Source organism: Sardina pilchardus, chromosome 7 (assembly GCF_963854185.1).
Source record: "Sardina pilchardus chromosome 7, fSarPil1.1, whole genome shotgun sequence".
Classification (NCBI taxonomy): Eukaryota; Metazoa; Chordata; class Actinopteri; order Clupeiformes; family Clupeidae; genus Sardina; species Sardina pilchardus.
In genome coordinates, this window is record NC_085000.1 from 32,389,635 (window position 1) to 32,413,283 (window position 23,649).

General features: G+C 44.0%; 1 protein-coding gene across 1 annotated transcript; it reads left to right on the forward strand.

The window, feature by feature from the left end:
• Positions 1-12,494: 12,494 nt before the first annotated feature.
• LOC134087978 (hyaluronan synthase 1-like) lies at positions 12,495-14,863 on the forward strand. Its single transcript, XM_062541855.1, has 4 exons — positions 12,495-13,178; positions 13,459-13,684; positions 13,835-13,967; positions 14,188-14,863. Exons 1-4 carry the CDS (start codon positions 12,495-12,497, stop codon positions 14,861-14,863), a joined length of 1,719 nt encoding a protein of 572 aa, XP_062397839.1.
• Positions 14,864-23,649: the final 8,786 nt, after the last annotated feature.

Sequence of the window (23,649 nt, forward strand, 5' to 3'; positions counted from 1 at the left end):
ACTCTCAGCTGGACACAATTTAGATAACGAGATCAGCAGCTAGGCAGGAAATCATACACCTCTGAAATATTATCAATAGAAGTAGAAGCAAAAACTGTCCTGTTCTGTTTGGTAGTGTCCTGAGACAACCGACTGTCACCACGGTGACTGTCCTGTTATTAATAGTGTCCCATGACCCTCGGATACTGTCCTGTGACACCGAGCCACTGTCCTATGATACCCAGCCGCTGTCCTGGGACTGTCCTGTGCTGTTATTAGTGTCCTGACACACCCAGCCACTGTCCTGTGACAGTCCTGTCCTGTTTTAAGTGTCCTGAGACATCCAGTTACTGTCCTGAGACACCCAGTTACTGTCCTGTGACACCGAGCCATTGTCCTGTGATACCTAGCCACTGTCCTATGACTGACCTGTCCTGTTATTAGTGTCCTGAGACACCTAGCCACATGTCCTGTGACACCTACTGTAGCCACTGTCCTATGATGACTGATCTGTCCTGTTATTAGTGTCCCATGACACCAGTTACACTGTAAAATGTAATCGCTAACCTACTTAAAATAATTAGTGATCTTAGCTGGGTTTTTTTTTTTTGTAATTTGTTGACTCACCTAGGCTACACTTTGCTAAATCAACTTTGGTGAGGAAAGTAATTTGACTCATCAGCCTTAAGTAATCTTTATTGAAAAGCAAAGGCTGTGCCGGAGGACCACTTCTTTAAGATCTTGTGATTAAGATTAAGATGTTATGGATAGTCATACTTGGTGGTCTGTCAACAACAGTATAGCCTTTAGTGTCACTGCCATTTAGTTATGTGCTCTCCTCTAATATTAAAAGTAAGGATTAATATGCAGAGGCAGACATCCCGGTTCAGAAGTCCTGCCGAGTATCAGATCCAACCGTTTAGCAAACCAGCTCATTCTAGTTAGCAGCCAGGTAGACATGAGTGATATGTTAAGTGCACAGGTAGGCTAAAGAAAATAATATGGCAGGACCTTAGCTTTCTGGACCAGGATGTCCGCCTCTGTTGATACTCTATATTGCCAAAAGTATTGGGTCACCTGCCTTGACTCGCATATGAACATGACATTCTTAATCTATAGGGTATAATATGACGTTGGTCCACTCTTTGCAAATATAACAGCTTCAACTCTTCTGAGAAGGCTTTCCACAAGATTTAGCAGTGTGTTCATAGGAATTTTTTACCAGTATTCCAGAAGCACATTTGTGAGGTCACACAATGATGTTGGACCAGGAGACTGGCTCACAGTCTCTGCTCTAATTCACCCCAAAGGTGAATATTGGGTTGGAGTCAGCACTCTGTGTAGGCAGTCAAGTTCATCCACACCAAACTCCGGCATTCATATCTTTATGGATCTGCACTGGTGCACAGTCATGTTGTAACAGGGCCATTCCCGAACTGGGCTTTGCCCCTTAGTTCCAGTAAAAAGAACTCTGAATGCTTCAGCATTAGCCAAGAAATTCTGGACAATTCATGCCCCCAACTTTGTGAAAAAGAGTTTAGGGATGGCCACTTCCTGTTCCAATACATAGTGATTTAAGAGTGTGTGGACTGGGCATTGTCCAGTGCCTGTGGTGTTCTGGGAACAGTGTGGTAATGTGAACCCTAACCCTAACCCTTATAGGACCATTTGTTTTAATGACTGCTGCTTTCTGAACATAACCTGGATATTGAAGTTGTTTGAACTAACATGGACAAAATTCATGATTTTGTGTCACTCAAGTTTACTGCCATGTCTCTTAAAGGTTGGGTACGGAATTAGCAAAACGGACGGCAGAGTTTGAACATATACAACCTCAAGTCCCGCCCTCCATGCACGAGCGACAATTCAAATGCGCAGCGCGAGAGCGAGCCAGGCTACAGTAAATGAAATGCCAGCCTGGCGTCTACAGCACTATGAGCTCTAGTCTCCATACAATCACTCACATCAACTTCCCCAATTACATTCTTTATTCACCTCCAAAGGGTTGTAGTACATATGGTTCAGTAGCCATAGGTGTGTATATTTGAACAGAATCTGGTTTGTTCTTACCAGGGCGATTATCTCCTGAAATATCCGAGTTTATTGCTGGCCCGTTGGTTCGCCTATTCCACCGTAGCTCCAAGCTGTTAAGTTTCGATTTCATGTTTACAGCACTCTTCGTGTCACGGTAAAATGTAATTTTTGCTACATAGCTTATTTATTGCGTGGGTGATTGAGTTTCCGTAGGTATCCGCTGCCTTAGTTAGTTTAGAAATGAAGTGACACATACAACAAGAGGGGAACATGGACGTGCAGCAGCAGGCAGTTGGTTTCGTTTCGGTTTCGTTTCAGCACTGACTCGCGGTCACCAGCTTTCGAAAGGGTCGCGCGCGGTGGTGAGGAGGAAGAGGAGTAAGACGTTAGATTGACGAACGAGCTGTGAAATGATGGTATGGGGTGAGGAATTCTATTGGCTGGAGTTTTTCGAGCCCTGCCCGTTCCGCAGATGATTGACGTGTTTAATTTCCATTTCAGTGCTTCCAACTTAGTGGCTATAAGTGGGTTAGGAATAGGATTTCAAGTGATTTTGCAAAAATGGCCAACAAAGCTAATTCCATACCCTACCTTTAAGTTGCTTTAGACAAGAGTGACAGATACATGATGAATAATGTAATAACACCGTTCATTTCAGCTTTAACAACTTAAAATGATCTACTTTAGGCTACTTGTAATTTTTTAGGCAATCTTAACTGGTTCTAAGTAAAGTTAGCCAATTACATTTTACAATGCACAGGACAGTAGTTGGGTGTCATGGGTCAGTGTCATGGGTCAGTGGCTGGGTGTCGGAGCACACAGGACAGTTTTTGCTGCTACTGCTCAATGTAAGTCAGATACAGTAGGCTATGGTAGATAGGCCTAATATTATATTATGTTCACCAATTTTCCAATAAATCCCAAGCATTCATATGCTGAAAAAAAGTGTTATAGGCTAACGTCAAGATACCAATTGTATTGCAATAACGAATAAACAAATGTATGCTTTTAAATTATTTCTTTGAAAATGAGCTAATCATCTCATGTCGATATTGGTTCTTCCAAGGAACGGTTTTAAATGACGTCAAAGCCCAGACGTTTGACACGATCCCATGCGTTATTTACTGTACGGGAGGGATTGTAGGGGTGGTCTGTCTTCTGAATGGGACAACTCATTTAGTCCATTCCTATTCCGAATGAACGCTCATGGCTACGGTCATTCGGATTGACCGTAATATATTCCCAATGAAAAGTAGCAAACAACGGCTATTCCGATCAAAGATTCTAAAGCGCTTACAGACGTCTGATCGGAATAGAATGTAGCCCATGTAAACAGACGGCACAAAAATGTTCAATCGGAATAGTTTAATCGGAATGACAAAAAACTGTCCCGTGGCTACTGACTAATTGAAGAGTGTTGTAAAATATACAGTCTAAAGCTGTAGGGGAAGCTCTGCAGAGAAACCTCCAAGCATAAACGAGTGAAAACGAAAAGCAAAACCGGCGAATCCCTTTAAAGATTAGCGCTATGATGATATGACTCGCTTTGGACAAAAGCGGCTACCATAACCATAATCATAACCAGGGGCGCACCTTGCCGACAGGCATGGCAAGCAACTGCTTGGAGCCCCGAGCCGTTAGGGGGCCCCGAGACCTCAGAGCGTTTACTGGAGCGACAAGCGAGAATTTCGTCAATAGAGATTGAATGGTGGGTTACGTGATTTTGTGTGCTCCTGTCCTGTCCTGTCTTACAAATAGTAGCCTACATGTATGCTATCGGCTTATAAACAGTGGATCTGTGTCCAAAAGAGTGCAAACAATCCACACATATTGAGCCCGACTAGCGCAAAGTGCATCAAAAAAACACACCCATTCTTCACTGTTACATTGCTCCGCAATTATTAGTCGCAGCGAGATGAGACCTGTAGGCCTATTGCACGAAAGAGCAGAAGCGGGGCTTTCCAACGAGACTAGGCACTTGTCTGTACGATCAAGTATGAAAGTCATGACGTTAAAGGAATACGCCACCCAAAAATTAAATTAAGCTAGTCTCGGTCACCCCCAGAGTTAGAACAGTGAAAAAAACCCGGTTAAAATCCGTCCGGGCATTCTCCTGCTTTGGGAGCAGCGATATTAGCTTTAGCTTAGCACAGTTGCTGTAGATGAAGGGTGTCAGTGAACACGTCCTCCAAAAAAGTGACCGAGACGTCTACATTTTTTTCTAAATATATCTTGGGAGCCTGTGTTCAAAACGAGTACAAATCATAATGCAAAATCGAACGAGACTATTACCTGGGCAGATCTTTACTTGGAACTATATTCAGCCTCATCGCCGACGAAGCACCGCTAGCTAGGCGCAAAGTTCTCACGTAGCAGTCTTGTAAACTCCCAACTCGATTCCACTGGAACTTCACGGATGGGATTCAAGTGGTGCTACGTGAGAACTTTGCGCCTAGCTAGCGGTGCTTCGTCGGCGATGAGGCTGAATATAGTTCCAAGTAAAGATCTGCCCAGGTAATAGTCTCTTTGGGTGGCGTATTCCTTTAAATCAAAGTATATCATATTTACAGTCTATATTGCTCTGCATACACCCGCACATCCAGTCTCGCTTGAATTACTGGCAAACCTGGCATCGCACAGAGATGCTACGCATATCAGATGAAAGAGGGGAAACAGAGCTTTCCATTGATACCAAATACATCGATCCTTTGTGTTATAAAAACAGACGAAGTGACAAACAAATAATAATGTCATATACTAGCTCTCGTTTGATTTACTCGTGAAATCGCGATCATAAAGATGACACGCATGTCAGATGAAAGAGGAGAGCTAGAGCTATCCACACAGATACCAAATACAACCTTTTAAGTTATAAAACAGACCAAGTGACAGCAAAATAATAACTTCATTTAGCTCCACTTACCCTATGTTTTTGTGTGCGATAATAGCTGTTCATAATCCAACGTTATCATGTGTTTCTCTATGGCAAGGCACGTTCATAATAGCATACGGTTTTGAGATCCTATAGGCTATAGCAAACTCCTGTATGGTATCCAATTCAAGACTCATATTGCATCCAAATTTGTTTGACAAATAAACACTTTTTTTGCCTTTACTTTGTTCATTGCAATGCAGTAAAATAAATATTATAGAGAATCATCATGTGTGCACGTCATGTGTGCTACAACGCAAACAAGTCAGATCAGCTTATTTCTGGAAGGTAGGCCTACACACCACATATTTCTGTAAATTGCTCAGACCCAAAGTATCCCTCCATCATGGTTCTTGCCATTTACAGAGCAGTCAGGCCTATACAAACAAGTCATGTTGAGCTGCTTGCTGTGGTGAGATACACGTCAAAATGTAAGAATTTGTAAAGTAGCCTGCTTTTTGAATTTGTATTATTTAAAAATCTAAAATAAATCAATGCAAGTATTTATGCATGATATTGTGGCAGATCTGGGTAGCCTACACTGTGCTGAAAAAAAAACCCAGTATGTAGCATGTGTGAATGGCACTTGCAACGAATGATAAATGCTTGGCATAGGGCTAGCAACATGTTAAAAACAAGTTTTTTTTTGTTGGGGGGGGGGGTTGTGTAAGTAGGGCCCCCTAGGATTTTTTGCTTAGGGCCCCCACAGACTCTAGAATTGCCTCTGATCATAACCATAATAATCTCCCTTAACCTGGACATTGACCCGTCTCCTGACGCAAGAGGCCCTTTCACTAGTTCGCCCATCAGTATGATTGTGCTTGGGTGTAACGTTAAGCATGTTTGGCTAGGTAGCTGACCGTGGTCCTGGAATGCCTGGAGCGGAGATCGCGTTAGAGCGATGGCCGCTTGCACCCCCCTGTGTAAGGAAGGAGGATGAGTGACTGGGCTATCAGTGAAATGGAGGAGTAGGGGGAGGAGGAGGGATGACTTTTGCGAACGCCGGGGCGTGTGGCACAATAGAAAAGAAGGCCGGCTTAAATACTCTTGGAGCGGGAGGCGCGGTGAGTTAATTGGTGTCAATCATCCCTAAGGGCTCCTCCCGAACTTTGTTTAGAAAACATCATTTCACTAGTTCGCCCATCAGTATGATTGTGCTTGGGTGTAACGTTAAGCATGTTTGGCTAGGTAGCTGACCGTGGTCCTGGAATGCCTGGAGCGGAGATCGCGTTAGAGCGATGGCCGCTTGCACCCCAAAAGAACCATAGGCCACGGGCTACCGATTACAATAGCGCTTGCTGCGCGAGTCGAAGGTCCGCTAGATTTGAGCGGATGTAGGACTGGTAGGCATCAGAGGACCATCGGCCTAGTACTTTAATTTGTTGCTCAGATAGGCCGTTGCACGCTGCGGTTGTAGCGGCGCCTATCCTGAACGAGTGTGCAGAGTAGCGGTCTGCGGGGAAACCAGATTTGACTAGGATGGTTTTTTAGGAGAGTCTGAAATCTGTGACGGGTGATGGGTACCCCTTCGTCTGAAACGAAAAGTGGGCTAGTAGCCGGTGCTTGAGATCGATATGAGATGTAGTTGGATAGGTACTGGAAATGCTGAAGATCCGAGGAATGGTTGAAAATAAAAATGGGGTGTCCTTTCCGAAACTGGTCAGTTTTACTCTGTTTGATGGTAAACCTAATAGTGTCTTGGTCTAACTGCTCGAGGTCTGCAATGCATGGGTGGATATCTGAAATGAAGTGTGACGAGGGGCACGTAAACTCACTACATCTCAGCAGCCCAAAAAAAGCCAATAAAAACATAACGGAGAGGGTGAAGTCGGAGTGCTGTGATATGACGCCTTGGCGAAGTGTAGCGAGGCAGGCGGCGAGAATGCTAGAGGTAATGGGAAGGCGAGAGTCTTGAGGGACTGGCTGCTGCCTACGGATACCTTTAAGTAGCATGCCTAACCTGATGTCGGAGAAGGAAGGGCATTCGGAGCCGTGAATAAGTTTATAGAAAAAGTGAATGCCAGCTAAGTATACTCTAATAGAGGAGACTCTGATCTTGAGTGATGCGTGTGCGTAAGTGATGAATGAGGAGATAACAACAGTGTCAAAACGGGGAAATGTTAATGAGTGAATGGCGTGGAACTGTTTGAAGCAGGACCAGGCAGTCCAGTAGGACTGCATAGTCCTGGGTGCGAGGGCTTGGAGGGCTAGGTCGGTCGTGATGGGCTGGAGATAGCTGAGGGGGTGGTTTACAGGAAGATGGTCTCCGAAAAGCTGGGGAGTGGAGTAGGGTACTGGTCCGCCTCTGGAGCCAAACTTCTGAATCTCTGAAAATCGAGACGAGAGAGTGAGTCAGCGATTTGGTTGTGGCAGCCTCGGACGTGAGCTGCTCTGATTATGAACTGGTAGCTGGCTGCTGTCCAGATCAAACGCCTAATCAGAGGAGAAAGCGCAGGGGATTTTGAGCGTGAGTTATTTATGGCGTTAACTACTGCTTCGTTGTCGCTGTGAATGAGCACGCTTTTGGATGTCCACTCCTTCCCCCAGATGAGGGACGCGATGACCACGGGGTAGAGCTCGAACAAAGCTGAAGACTCTTTTTCAGTAGTTATCTCGCTAAACTGTTGTGGCCACGAGGATGCGAACCAGCGCCCTTTGTAGAACCCTCCAAAGCCTATTGAAGGGGCTGCGTCGGTGTATAACTGGAGGTCTTCTGGGGATGAAAGACATTCGTCATAAAACATACACAGACCGTTCCATTCCTCTAAAAACATTTTCCACAGTGCGAGATCGGCCAAACACTGGGCGTCGAGCGCTATGATGTCTGAGAGAGACGAAGCTGATGAGGCGATGTTGAGAAGATGCGAGATGAAGGGGCGGCCCTGGGGAATGATTCGCATGGCGAAATTGAGGTGGCCTAGGAGGGAGAGGACTTCTTGTTTGGTGTGGGATTGAGATGTTAAAAAACTGTTCAGCAGGGAAGAGATTCGGTCTTTTTTCTCTTTAGGCAGTGATGACGAGAAATCGTCGGTATCCAGAATGATGCCGAGAAATTCTAGTCTAGAAGCGGGACCGCATGTTTTCTCTTCGGAGAGTGGAACTCCTAGCTTCTGGAATACCTCGACTAGCGTGGAAATGCCTAGGGCTGGTGGATAGGATTGGGGGATGACAACGAGAAAATCATCCAGAAGATGCACGAGGAATGTGAGTTGGTAATTGTTCTGGAGAATCCAGCATAGCGCTTCTGAAAGCGTGTCGAAGATTTTTGGACTGCTGCGACAGCCGAATGTGAGGCGCACTGCGAAGTAAAACTTCTTTTGCCACTTGACTCCGAAGAGGTGCCAGAACTCCGGATGGATGGGCATAACCTTGAAGGCTGAGGTGATGTCGGCTTTGGCTAACCAGGAGTGTCTGCCTGCCTTTTTAATCAGTGTGATTGCATCGTCAACCGAATGGTATTGCAAAGAGTACTCCTCGACGGGGATTAAGCTGTTAATGCTCGGTGTGCTGCTGTTGTGTGGAGCTGACAGGTCGATGATGAGTCTCTTTTTTCCGGAATATTTGCGCGTGGCGATGCCTATGGGGTTTATCCTGAACACTGGGAATGGGGGTTTGCTGAATGGGCCGATCATGAAACCTGATTCTATCTCTTTGTTTAGGAGTGTTGTGACTGTCTCCGGATCTCCAGTGGCGGACTGGAGGTTTTTGCAAATGAAACGACTCTGTAGGCATAGATAGGACGCCTGGATGGAAGCCGTGGGTCAACCCCGTGGTTAAATAATCACAAAACTCTCTATTTGGATTATTTTGTAGTTCTGATTGCAGAGCAGAAACAATTATTGGAGTGGCGAGATACTTTTTAAATTTTTTATTGATGTTTCGGAGTGCGGAACAGACCGACTTGGCGTGGGCACCTGCGCAGTAGCTGCACACGTGAAGATACCGGCATGAGGATGCCGTGCACTGGGTGTAATTGAACTTGCGGCAGATTTCTCGGCCCTTCCAGAAGCGCGCGTCCTCTTCCTTGTCCTCTCTTGCTGCGGCCTCGGTGACGCGGGGGACGTACGATGAGGATCTGGGGGCGCTGGTGCTGGCTTTGGGAGGTTGCTGTTCGGGGTTTACGAGAGGGCACTCGGCTGCGCCGTGGCTGGGCGTGTTGCAGAGGGGGCATGCTGGTTTAAGGCCGAGGAAGACGCGGTTGTGCAGCTCCATATCGAGCGCGCCCCAGTAAGGGGTTTGGTTCCACAAGTTTACCCTTGCGGCGCATTTCGCTGAAAACAAGCGGTGATAGGTGTAGAAGTGGGCGCCTCCATAAGAAACGGCTAGGCCGGCGATGATGGCTAAATAGTCGTTCAGTTCTTTACGACGGCCGGAAAAGACTGAACAGATGACCTCAGTGAAATTAGTGAATGCTACTGTGAATTCGGCGAACGACAGAATTTTTGTAGCCGGGCCAGAGGGTTTTAAGGATAGAGTTAGTTCCCCGCAAACTAAATCCCGGTGATGAGAAGTTACGGGGAGAGAGGGTAAAATGGTGGATAAATCTACGTCTGCACCTGATAGAATGAGGTTCCTGGTGGACGAGGAGACGGGTGGAGGCTCGAACGCTGCGGCGTGAGGAGGCGGTGGCATGGGCCTTGCAGTAGCTAAGGAATAGCTCGGAAGCCGGAAAGCACTCGCTGAGTGCTGATAACCCGCGGCTGCGGGCTGGTCTAGCGCAGAACCGGGAATGAAATGGGGAGGGGGGAAAGGGGGGAGGGAGGGAGCGGCCATCAACATGACCGGAGGGGCGGCGGCTTGGGACAGGGTCCCGGGAATTGGAAGGGGGAGGGAGAGAGGGTGAGGAGGGTGTAGCGACGCTGTCGCTACCGGAACCGGCTGAGACCAGGGACTCGCTAGCTCGTAATGTGAACGGTGGTGTAGCGAGGTGAATGGTTGTGCAGACGTGGCACCCGGAAAGGAATTGGGAGGGGGAAAAGGGGGGAGGGAGGGAGCAGTCGCGGGGGCGGCTGGAGGGGGGGCAGCCCTGGACCGGGTCCTGGCTGAGGGGAGTGGATGGGGGAGGGAGAGAGGGTGGGGAGGGAGTAGCGACGCTGCCGCTACCGGGGCCGTCTGGCAGAATGGCGTCTGCGAAACTACAGCGGAAACAGCCCGAGCTGCTGACGTGGCTGGAGCGGTGGAGGAAATCGCTCTGGAGCGTGTAGTGCGGGAGGGCGCTGTCGGCGTACCCGGTGCGTGGGGTGACTGGTGACGTGGCCGAGAGCTTCTCCCAGCCTCGTTGCTTCTGGCGGGATCCATGCCTCGCTGCCAGTGGGAGCAGCCTGCTTCCTGGTCCTGTGAAGAGAACAGGGAGAGGGAGTGGGAAGGAGAGAGAACAGCGTTATCCGACTCGTTTAACAGACGGAGGAGATGGAATTTCCTGTCTGATCGGCGGAACGAAATGCCGCGGGAGTGGAGGGTGCTGCGAATCCGGGCCACTGTCCAGTGTACGGGGTCGTCGCCTTGCTGGCGCTGGGTCCTGGCGCTGCCTCGTGACGACGCTGGGGATCGGATGCTGCCCCGGGCTGGGGCGGGAGAGCGCCGTCTGCGGCCCTGCGTCCTGGGTTCCCTGATCCGAAGGCGAGGGGAACGGGATGGATTGTCGTCCCGCTGGGGCCCCTGGATGTTGGGGGTTGGTGGGACAAAATTGTCCTCCAGATCGCTGGATGATGCGTGGATTTCCAGCTCGTTTGCTTCTTGCTCCATGATCTCGTTTGACTTGAGGATGCAAAGTTCTGAATGACTTTTGCGAACGCCGGGGCGTGTGGCACAATAGAAAAGAAGGCCGGCTTAAATACTCTTGGAGCGGGAGGCGCGGTGAGTTAATTGGTGTCAATCATCCCTAAGGGCTCCTCCCGAACTTTGTTTAGAAAACATCATTTAATGAGGCTATTTTACAAAGTATGCACATGATAGTTATCACCTGATTAGTAAGTTTTACTGTGGTAAACGTAACACAAAAGATACATTGATATAACTCCAATTTGCAGACACTTTGGGCATTGTCGCATCAACACTTAATGTGTATCATAAACTTTTTCTATAAAATGTTAAGGATGTGACATGGCCATGGAAATTGCTGATTTATGAACCAGAACCTTGCATTTCAGTTATGAAGGAATTTACTGTTAAAGCAACACTAAAGAGTTTTTCATACCTTAAAATATGAAAATCATGGTGTATTTCTAACAAAGGAACGGCAAATTAGCATGTTACCTTTTGCACAAGAAAATTATTCAATAAATAAATAAATTGATAAAAAATATGCCGCAAGTTTAACCCCCCCAATGGTAGACCCAAAGTTACGCCCTTGCATTTAGGGCTGGGAATAAAATATATTGGGCGTGTTTCTTTTAGCTTGAGCTGTATAAAAAAGCACCGTTACACATGTGGTTGTCACTACAAACAAGGGGGTGAACTAAGGAGAGCGGTATAAGCTTTCTGAGGATACTACCAACAGAGGTAAGACACTCAAATTTATATATTCCGTAATGTCAAGCAAAATAACTGGTTAGCCTTCTACAGTAAACTATGCTACAGTTTAAAGTTAGGCTATACTTTACGACCTCATATTTACATTCCCAAATGATTTAGCCTAGTGGGTAGCCTCTGTGAGCCAAGTTGTGATAGCCTACGGTACAAATTAGTCTAGAAGTGAATTGTTATCAGTGCTTTTGACAATGCAATTTTATATTGAACCATTTTCAAATTGAACGACTTGGAAATACTGCTGTTGCACATAATTTAAACTTCTGGGAAGTTTTATGGAAAGAATGGATTAATCCTTAGAGACATTTGCAGTCGAATGAATTTTACCCATCTGAGAAAGCACAATATGATAATAGTTGCATGTCTCTTATGTCAGCCTATATATCACAGAACAATCATTTGAGTTTTTGCATTAATGTTACCAGGAAGCATGTCAGAGTGCAGTTTGTCAGTTTCACTTGCGCAGATGTGTATATTGGGCACACAAACCTCTCTTCTCTCGCATCGCGTCAGCCACTGACAGGAGAATGTATCGGGGAAATCGCTGTTCACCAAGTCATGAAGCTTGAATCTTGTGATGCTAGTCCATTATTTTGGCGGCTACCGCCAATGTTTCAGAAGTAGCGGGATACAACAAAAAGTGTAGGAACGCTTAGGACAAAAATGTGGAGGTGCCGAACTGCGTTCCGGTGCGTTCCGGCCCACTTCTAGCACTGATTCTGGTATATTTACTGGGATCCATTATTTTATCAGCAATTTTGTCACCGTTAGATCATTAGGCTCACTATAACTGAACCTGTGATCATTTCCCCTGATTTCTTGTGGTCATTCATTCATGTGGTTTCTGTATCTGATAATTTCATGTGGTTTCTTCTGATGTAGGGTAAATCCTTTGGTAAATGTGATATAAGGGGAAGATAGGCCTATACAAAAAAGATGTGTGTATTGTATATTTCTCCATCAATTTGAATGTCACTCTTTTTTACAATAGGCCTACATCTTGTTTTTTCCAGGTGTGAAGATGAAGCTGAAACCTTTGCTCAGAAAAGTTGGCACGTTAGTGCGTGCAATACTGACCTTCCTTTTCGCCTTGGTGGTAATTGGGGTGATGATATGGGCTTACGCCGTAGGGTCCCCCCTTGCCACTTCCCCTTACGACATCATCTCTTTCGGCTTCTACGGCTTGCTTCTCAGCATCCACGTGCTGATCCAGAGTATGTTTGCCTTCATCGAGCACCGGCGGATGGCTAACAGACGAAAGCCCTGCTCCTACCAAAAGACTGTGGGCTTCACCATCTCGGCCTACCAGGAGGACCCAGAGTACCTGCGCGAGTGCCTGAACTCAGTGCGAGCGCTCGTGTACCCATCGCACCTGATACGAATCATCATGGTGGTGGACGGCAACTCCGAGGACGACCTCTACATGATGGAGATGTTCAAAGAGGTCTTCGCCGACCGGGACCCCGGGTGCTACGTGTGGCAGAACAACTACCACACGTGGATCCCCACCCGGGGGGGCAGCAGCGCCACCAGCCTGGAGCCGGACACTGACGATGGTCTCTGGGAGGAGGACCCCCAGCGGAGCGAGGTGGAGGAGCTCATCAAGACCAAGAGCTGTGTCTGCATCATGCAGAAGTGGGGAGGCAAGCGGGAGGTGATGTACACCGCATTCAAGGCACTGGGGCCAGCCGTGGACTACATACAGGTGAGAGTTGGAGTCAGGCAGGTAGTGCATTTGGGTGATGGTGGTCTAGTAGTGAGGGATTTGGCTGTACAAATGTAACACCCAGGGGACTGAGGACAGGAGTTAGTTCACTTTAAGTTGCTTTGGACAACAATGGCAGATAATGATGTAATAATGTAAAGAAACATATTACTGTAACACTATACTAAAAACATTGTATTTTACTGTTCTCCCTGTCTCCATATCTCTCTCTCTCTCTCTCTCTCTCTCTCTCTCTCTTTCTGTGCTTATACACACACAGGTGTGTGACTCTGACACAAAGCTGGACGCGTTGGCCACCTGTGAGCTTGTGAAGGTGCTGGAGAGCAACGAGAAGTACGGGGCTGTTGGGGGAGACGTGAAGATCCTCAACGAGAAGGACTCGTACGTCAGCTTCATGAGCGGCCTGAGATACTGGATGGCGTTCAATATCGAGCGCTCCTGCCAGTCCTTCTTTGACTGTGTGTCTTGCATCAGTGGCCCCCTTGGTAAGAGAAACATAGGAGGAAGAATATATATAATGTTTTCATTTTTGTATACATTTTACTCAGCTTTTTGCATAGTCATTGTCTCAATGTCTCAGTCATGTTCCTTTTTAATCCAATTCGTGGGTGTTTGTTTTTGCTTCACCAATGCAGGTCTTTACCGTAACGACCTCTTGCAGCAGTTCTTGGAGACGTGGTACAACCAGATGTTTCTTGGGACTCACTGCACTTTTGGGGATGATCGTCACCTCACAAACCGCATGCTGAGCATGGGCTATTCCACAAAGTGAGTATCACTAACCTCCCTACACTGCAATATTGAGCACTAAGCACAAACTTTTTGGGTTTGCTTAAGTCTACTTTGGGTTCTACTTCAATGAGCTTTCATAAATTACTCCATCTTTACAAATTTGATCAGAACCCTTGACAAGCTCGAGACAGATTCTCAAATATATAGATATTTTGCTGAGGTGTTGTATTGATAGCATGCATGTCATTTTCCCCAGGTACACAGCTCGATCAAAGTGTTACACAGAGACACCAGCACAGTTCTTACGGTGGTTAAACCAGCAGACCCGCTGGACAAAGTCCTACTTCCGGGAGTGGTTGTTCAACGCCATGTGGTGGCACAAGCATCACCTCTGGATGACCTATGAGTCCATCGTAGCCGGAATCTTCCCCTTCTTCGTCACAGCCACCATGATCAAGCTCTTCTGGACGGGCTCCTTGTGGGACATCATCTGGGTCCTTTGCTGCATTCAGCTCATCGGCCTGGTCAAAGCGGCCTACGCCTGTCTATTGCGCAGGAGCTTTCTGATGGTATTCATGTCACTGTACTCCGCTCTTTACATGACCAGTCTCCTTCCTGCCAAATACTTTGCCATCATCACAATGAACAAAAGCAGCTGGGGTACATCAGGGCGTCGCAAGATTGTAGGTAACTACATGCCCCTTCTACCTCTGTCTGTGTGGGGGGCCATTTTGTTGGGAGGACTGGGCTACACCATCTACCGAGAAACGCAGCAGGACTGGAGGACAGAGAAGAAACAAGAGGAGTTGAAATTTGCGGTCTTCGGATCAATAGCATATATATGCTACTGGACTGTGATGATTTGTCTATACTGGCTCGTGTTCTTGAGAGTCTGTCGGAAAGGATCAAAGTCTTATGCGCTAGAGGTGTAGGGATGTATATGGATGTCTGTTTGTAGTCTTAAAGATTATTTCAAGATTATTTATTATATATTATATATTTGTATTTTAAAATGTTTTCTTTACATGTGCAACAGTTTATTTAATTAATTGAACAGTATATTGTGAAAAATACTGTATGTACACTGAAAATAAGGCAATTTCTCAAAGGGACGTTTTCACCAAGAACAATAGCGATAACTATAAACAAATATCATTCTTGTTCATATGAATGTCGACGTTCACACATAAAGTATACTGTAACGATTACGACATGAAGAACAATATTGTTGGGGATCACATTCAGAGTGATTTCGAGAGTGATAAACAGCTAATAGCCAATCAGAGCCCATTATGTTCAAGCCATCACGTTCACTAACACAAGGAGACACTTTGTCGATGGTCAGTGTGGACACTTTTATCGTTATCGTTAAAGTTATTGGTATAGTTATCGTTATCGTTATCGTTCTTGGTCTGAATGCCTCTTAAAAGCACTGAGTTTCTCTGACTTTTGGTTATCAGGCTGTCCAAATTTGGTGAGCCTCTGTGATGTCAGCGGCTGACCTGTGTGGTCAAAATTATTCCAAGACAACTGGTGTGAGACTGCAGCTTTATTTACGATACCGGGAGCATGTTACCCACATGAAAGTCAAAGTAACAAACCCCCACATCTGTGGGCGAAGCCTGTTCTTATACCCTTAACACACACACACACACACACATGGAACATCACCAGAGACACTTCAGTGAGTCTTTAACCACCTGGTGATTAACAGAGATAAGAATGTTTACAAGAACTCCTCAACCATGTTTGTGTTTGTGTGCCATGGGTTCACCATGGGGTCACCTCCACATTCCTAAGGCCAGGATGGCAACTAGGGTTAATTATATATGTAAGCTATAGTAAATGGTTAATACAATGGGACACATATAAAATTTATCCCACATATTCCCCCCTGTGGAGCTATGAAGCTCCATTCTATCGCATCAATACATTATGTGTATATTTTATAGTTTTATCATTTTCCTCTTTCTTAATATCTAGTATTTCTCTGAATCTTTAGAAGTTCCTCTTGGCATGGGACCATGTCACTGTTGATAAACATTTAGGGCTGGTACATAGTCAATAGAACGCATAGAGAATCCTGACAAGTTCTATAGGGAAACACTTAATACAGAAACACTCGCACTTGAAAAGATTTTTCTTGGCATATCCAACATATTTCATTATTTCCTGCTAATGTTAATTTAGCATTGGATGCTAACTCACAGACTTTATTATTATCACAAACTTCTTTCTTGAGGGATGATTAGGTTAATAATACGCAAAACAAACATCAACATCTTCTGTTTTCTCAGTTATTCAAAACCAAAAATAAAACCTAATCCTAGTCTTCAACAGCAGAGCTGACTTGGGTGTTTAGACCCTCCTCAGGTAACTGTCCAAATAAAATTAAACCAAAACAACAAACTTGTAACGTTTATCTAGCTAAACTGAGAAAGAATATTTTAATGTGATGCTAGTGATATTTTATTCATTCTCCCCAAAAGTCTATTCTTCAGTCTATTGCAAAATGTGTTTGTCAACCTTCTCTTGCAACCACGTGTTGGTTATGTTCAGTTCAGTTCATGTATGTTCTGGATTCTTCACCACTCTGAAATCCTTATGGCTACATGTAGGTGTAGATGTGAATTCTTCGAAAAGTCCTTTCCACTTGTCCTGGTTCCAGCGTTTTCTTCCTTTGCAATCCTTTGATGAGTTCCTAGGAGCCTGGCTTGACTGGGTTTGTCCTTTGCAAACTTTGTGGAAATGCCAACGCCACCTGATGAGAAACAGAAGACAGAGCAGCAATCAGTTCTCGCATGTAACCATTGTCCTATCTACATCTCTTAGGTTAGGTAACCTGGAGCCGGCAAGGGACGTCCGGTCAAAATCTCAAAAGTGCTAAACCCTGTAGATTTTGATGAACGGCCTCTAAGGTAGAAAAAAGCCAAAGGAAAAGCTGTCACCCAGCCCATCTCTGTTGACACTATAATTTTAGTCAATTTTGCTTTCAACATTGAATTAGTTCTTTCAACATCAACCGCACTTTCTGGTTGGTACGCACAATGGGTTCTAAAGCCAATTTCCAATTTCTCTGATAGCATTTTAAAAGTGTTGTTCACAAAATGTTCTCCATTATCTGAGGTTAGTTTCTTAGGGCCTCTCCATCTAGGCACCACATGTCTCATTAAAGCCTTAGCTAGTGATAAGGCATTTCCTGGGTAACTTCCAGGCCATTTTGAGAATATATCAACTATCACCAAACAATATTCATATCCTCTACATTTGTTCAATTGAATGAAATACATTATAATATGCTCAACAGCCATTCAGGTGGTGGATGATGTCCTTCCTTGACTCTCATTGTAGGCGCAACATTATATTTTAGATACATTAATACACCTTGCACAATACATGGTTGCTACTGTAGTGAATCCTGGTGCAAAAATAGATTGTCTCTATTGTCTGTATCATAGCGTTAGCATTTGAATTGCCTAAGCCATGAGATAGGTTAGCAATAATGTGAACACAAGACCTCAGAAGAACTGGCCTGGCTGTCAGGGTATATGTACCCACAGACCTGTCTGTGTACTTTCCATACAATTCTTCCATTTCCGTCTTTCCTTATTATTTGATTCTGTGCTTCATTTGAAGCCTCTTCAGATATAACTACATCTGGTACTTGTAGATTAAAAAAGAAATGCATTGTGCTTTGTTGTCTCAAATTTCAAAATTCAGTTGTTAATTCAGGTGTTATTCTCTACACTCCCCCCTGCGCGGCTCTCTTAGCTGCCGCGTCAGCCCTCCTATTGACCAAGCTGATAACATCTTTATTTGCAGTGTGGGTTGACAATTTGCTATAGGCACATCATGAACAATTTTCTAGTTAAAATGACTATCAATATAAATGCAAACAGATTTGCCTTTTGTCAATTCCACCAGTTCAACTGATTGGGCAGAGAAATATGGGAGGGAGTGAGATTCACTTTTATCAAATTGATTCACTACAGAGTAACCAGTCCCTACCTCTCCGGACTCCAAACACTTAGATGATTCATTAACAAACAAGATTAAGTTCGGGATTTGACAAAAGTGTTTCAGAAATGTCAAGGCTAGAATTAGTGCACATAGAAACAACTTCACAGTAATTATGCAAATCACCATCATCTTGTTGGTATAGAGTAGTTGGATTAAATGTTGTACAACATGCAAGGGTTATATGAGTAAGGGTTAATAACACATGCTGATATGTCAGGACACTAGCAGGTGTAAGATGTGTAGATTTTCTTGTAGAAGATATTTGTTTAAGCAATGAATATACTTCATGTGGGACATTTGCAGTAAGTGGATGCAACAACACAATGTCAGCACAAGCTAACATCCCACTGGCAGCTGCTGTTACAAACTTCAGATAAGGAATCATTCAGGATCTAATTGTTTAGATAAGTAAAACCACTGGTCTGTGCTGAGTCTGACCCTCATGCTGTTGACATAACACTGGGGACATGTTGAGGTGTTTCCACACAGAATGGTAGGTCATGATTAGCCAACCTCAGAGCTAGAGTTGACACTAATGATCTAAAAAGTTTTGTCACAATTGTCAGTCCAAGTCAGTTTGTCAGTCAATTTTTAAGAGGTATTTACACATGCTTGGAGTGGCTATACTCTCTGTTTACTGTAATTTAAAATCCAAGCAAGGATTAGCCAATTATTCCTAGGAAGCACACCATTTGCTGCTTTGTCTTGGGTCTGGACAAGCAGTTATTGCTGAGATGCAAAATGCATCTAGGGCCCAACAGCCAGGAGTTAGTATATAACCCAAATACTTAACTCTCTCCTGACAGAGTTGCAACTTTTGTTTGGAGACTTCCAGTCTCACACTGGCCAGGAATGTTATATTGCCACAGTGTCAATTTGGCACACCTCACTCGACGGATTTGCTAGTTAAACATTATTGACATAGGTGATAATAGCATTTCATGACATCAGAATTAATATAGAGAGGCAAGATACCAGAGCTTTGTTTGAAACGGGCGCTGACTCTGTATCTTTGTGGCAAATATGTCCTTTGAAAATAAACGCAAATCGAAACTAACAATAAGGATCCGCTCTAATTGTAATTTATGCAATTATATAACGATTACAGAGAAACATGTTGCATTTGGAGGCAAACTTGAGAGAACAGTGCTGGAGTTCATCACAATAACTCGTCTCTCATGTACTGCTTTACATGTTTGCGCTATCCCCTGCTCAGCCTTTTTCAATAGTGGATATTGCGCCTTCGATGGATTATTTGATATTACAGTTAGTGGCTGAGCAGTAGACAAGTAGAAGATTCGCTTTTTGTTAGGGAGAAAGAGTCACAAACTCCTCCTGTTGTGCAGAAGCTGTTCTCTGCAGAAAACAAAGGTCTGTCTCTGTCTGCACAGGGATGACTTTTACCAATCACCATTTCTACAGAAATATGCCTCTCATGATAATAGGAAATAAACCAAGGTGTGTTGGACATGTGTCCAACCTTTGTCTTAACACACACCTTAAATAAATTAAAATACACATGTGTATAAGAATATTGAGTTTGCAAACAAATATGTCAGACCAGGTGACGGGTCTACTACATCTGCAGAGTAGCTTTACATGTAATTGCTAATTAGCCAGCTGTTTCAACAGTCTTAACTGTATGTCTTAACTGGTACCATTGTTCTAGGTATTTCGGATCCGAGGTTATCCTGAAAGGATGACATCACACATTGCAAGTACTCTGGAGATGCCTTATCTCCCTGGACCGAGACTGGTGAAGTTAATACTACACTAGGCTGTGTGCATGTACCCTATCCTATTTATTTGAGAAAACAGACCTCTAAACCCACCCCATTATGTGTGAGTGAAATTGTAAGATGTCATTTACACATTAAATCCCAGTCCAGTAAATCTTCGGAGCAAACACTGCTGAGGAGGAATGTTGTTTATGTTGCTTATATTTAACTCCCTATGGGTTAAAACTCTGTCTGATGTTAACTGATCTGAAACTCCTATACCCTGCACTTCTCTTGTACTTTTCATTATCATAAACTTACTATTACCCTTCTTCACTCTCATAACTAATCTCTGCTCCTTTATCATTCAACAAGAAAAAATATCCCCGTTAACAGAAAGAGAGAATTGGCTGAGTAGGCTGTGCTGTTGTTGTCAGAGCGAGTTGAGGAAACAGTTCAAGTTGTAAATCAGAAGTGTCACCATAGGGTCCCCTGTTCGGACCTCTCTGTCCCATTCAGCTTTGTCATGCTGAGACCAGACAGGAGTTGGAGAGTGCTGTTGTGATGGGTGATCCCAATACTCTTTCTGAGTGTCTTTGTAACAGTGGCATGCAAAGTGGTCTACTCCTCTGGTTAGCCCCCCTAGCCACATCCACGTTCTTCCTTCAAGCATATTGTTCAGTTCATTCAGAGCCACAGTACTCCAAGCAACAAGAACTCTTTACTTAGTCCATGATATCCTCTGTAGAGCCTTTGCCTCTCTCTCTCTCTTCTGCACAGGTCTATCTTTCTTTCTGTTCTTTATCCTACTTTCTTTTCCCTTCTCTACCATAGCCCTACATTCATTTCCTTTTTCTTCCATAGCCCTACATTCATTTAGCTTTTCTATGCTCCACACTATAGATAAAGGAAATGTCCCTTCACTTCACCTATTCCCTTTACCCACAAATCTCCCAACTCTACATTCAGATATACCATACTTTCTCTACATGTCCCTTAAACATCCTATCCCTCTTGGTGGGTTAATGTCTTTACTCTACTGCTCCCCATATCAGTGTCTCCTTAATGTTTTTATTTTGCCAATTGCCTTACGCCTAAAATCAGAGCAAATCAAACAAAATGTGACGACAATCTTATCAGATACCCAAGTTCAAAACACCCAAAGTACAAAACACACAAACACCCAAAACACACAATGCGCAAACACACAAACACCCAAAACACACAATGCGCAGAACCGGTTGCACTGTCTACGCATAGACAGCACGGCCACTACCACTATATCTGGCAGGAAAATACGTATCATCCGCCTCAACCTTAGGCAGGATAACCCTCCACCTCCATCACAGGCAGGAAAACCTTCTACCTCTCTCTAGGTAGGAAAACCGGAAAACCCTCTACCTCTCTCTAGGTAGGAAAACCCTCTACCCCTATGTAGGTAGGAAAACCTTCTACCTCTGTTTACAGTAGGTAGGAAACCATGTATATACAACCACCCTATTTTACAAGCTTAAACAAATGTAAAATCAGGGACTCACCACCAAGTTGTCTGTGACCACCAAACACGGGTGTTACCGTATCCGAGTCACAGGAGGATTCCCTCTGGCCAGGCTGGGTGCCGCTGAGCAGTATTGGTTGCTGATGACGGCCTTCTCCCAAGATCACAAAGAGATCTCCCTCCAGTCGACTTGGTTAGGGTCCTGCGCCTTTGGTCCTCCTCGCTATGTCTCAGAGATAGGTATCCCATCCTCGTCGCCAAATATGTGGTCAAAATTATTCCAAGACAACTGGTGTGAGACTGCAGCTTTATTTACGATACCGGGAGCATGTTACCCACATGAAAGTCAAAGTAACAAACCCCCACATCTGTGGGCGAAGCCTGTTCTTATACCCTTAACACACACACACACACACACATGGAACATCACCAGAGACACTTCAGTGAGTCTTTAACCACCTGGTGATTAACAGAGATAAGAATGTTTACAAGAACTCCTCAACCATGTTTGTGTTTGTGTGCCATGGGTTCACCATGGGGTCACCTCCACATTCCTAAGGCCAGGATGGCAACTAGGGTTAATTATATATGTAAGCTATAGTAAATGGTTAATACAATGGGACACATATAAAATTTATCCCACACCTGTCCTTAGTGTACTTTTCTACATCAACGTGAAAGATATTGCACTGACTACTGATGATGTATGAATTCATTCACTATATTTGACATTATTTATATATTGACGGCCGTAGTTTTGTGTGTTGGTAACAAAACTCAGAAACTTAGGATGTCTATGGACGAGGTCATTGCTTGATCTCTTAAGGTCAGTTGTTACACGGGGGGGGGGGGGGTACCCTCCTTATGTTCGTTATTTTAATAACCAATGTGCACTGTTGGGCGGAGAGATATATGTTGAGTTACGGGGATGCAATATAAAACCACAGCACTTTCTGCTCTCATGACCACACCTATCCCTGGGTTAAAAAAAAAAAAAAAAAAAAACACAAAAAGAAGAGAGAGTGCCTGTGTTCATGACAGACACAAGAGATAAATATTGCAGTTATGGTTTTCTGAAATGCTTAACAGGACTTACACTTCAATGACTATGAGGTTTTATAAGGGTACTCAATTTCAGAACCAGGACTATTTTTGGCACTGAGAAATGTTTAGTTAAAGTGATCATTCCGAAAATGTGTCTCATGGTCACATGTTTGAGATGTATATTGGCTTGGCTTGATTTTGTTTACAATTCTTGAAACTACAATGTATATTTATTGTACAATGGTGATTAATGGGCACATGTTTTGCAAGTGTCAATATTGTGATGGTTTGAAATATTAAACCGATTATTTCTGGGATGTCATTGGTTTGTCATGGTTAAATTAGTTATACAGTTATATGTTCTGTGTCAAAGGAATAATCTGTGATTATGACAAAGGTCTGTTTATACTTGAGGTCTATCGCAAATGCTCTTGAACCAACATGTTGCTTTCTATGGGTTGGTTTAAACCACTGTTTCAGAGTATGCCACCACAAAATGAGCCAAGTTGGTCAAATTAGTCTAGTTGGTTAAAATTATGCAGATATCATTAATTCAATCATTATGAAACTTTGCATAAATGATAACCACAAACTTCCTATTCTTTAATCTATTATCCTCTATTTTCTTCACTGATCCAAAGAGAAAAACATGTAGTCTCAAAATCATGTTCCAAACAGTGACCAATCACCATTATGGTTGTCTGGGACACATCCCTCAAACTTTTGAGTTAGTGCTTGGCCAAGCGTAACAGGGTGTACTTGTGCGTGTGAGGGGATATGTTGTGTGTTTGGGTGGGGGGGATTGGTGAGTGGGATTATATCATGTACATCAGTTGTACATGAATGAAATGTCTAGAATTAGTCCATAATTTCTCTTTCTCATCTCAAAGTGTAACATAAGATACAACTCCGCTCCAACCATACCTCTGTCTCTAACCATAATCATCTTTAAGAGAACTCCTGTGAAAACTTTTGCCAACACTAAGCTGAGTGATTACTGTATCTCATGTGCTCATGGTAACACAATGAAATGGTGACTAAAATAGCAAGGCATCCCATGTGTTATTTGCTGGTACTAATCAGTACTCAAGAGCTTCACATGATTCTGTTGGATAAATTCATATTGCTGTGGCAAAATACGTAATAACTTTGTGTCTGAAAGAAAAACATTGTTTAATGTGTTAATGTTTTGTGGTTTAGTAACTGACAAACTTCCTTTTTTTGTTTTCCTATATGTGCTTACCTTACTGTATGTGATTCAGATAGAAAAATGGATTACTCAACTGGAATGACTTTTTTACAGTTCATTAACAGTAATATTATAAATAACAGAATAAATATGGCCATTCAGTATGAACTATAGATGGATACAGTATCTGTGGCAATCTCTGATACTGTCAATGCATGCCCAGAAAGCATGATATTGCACGCTGTTGAT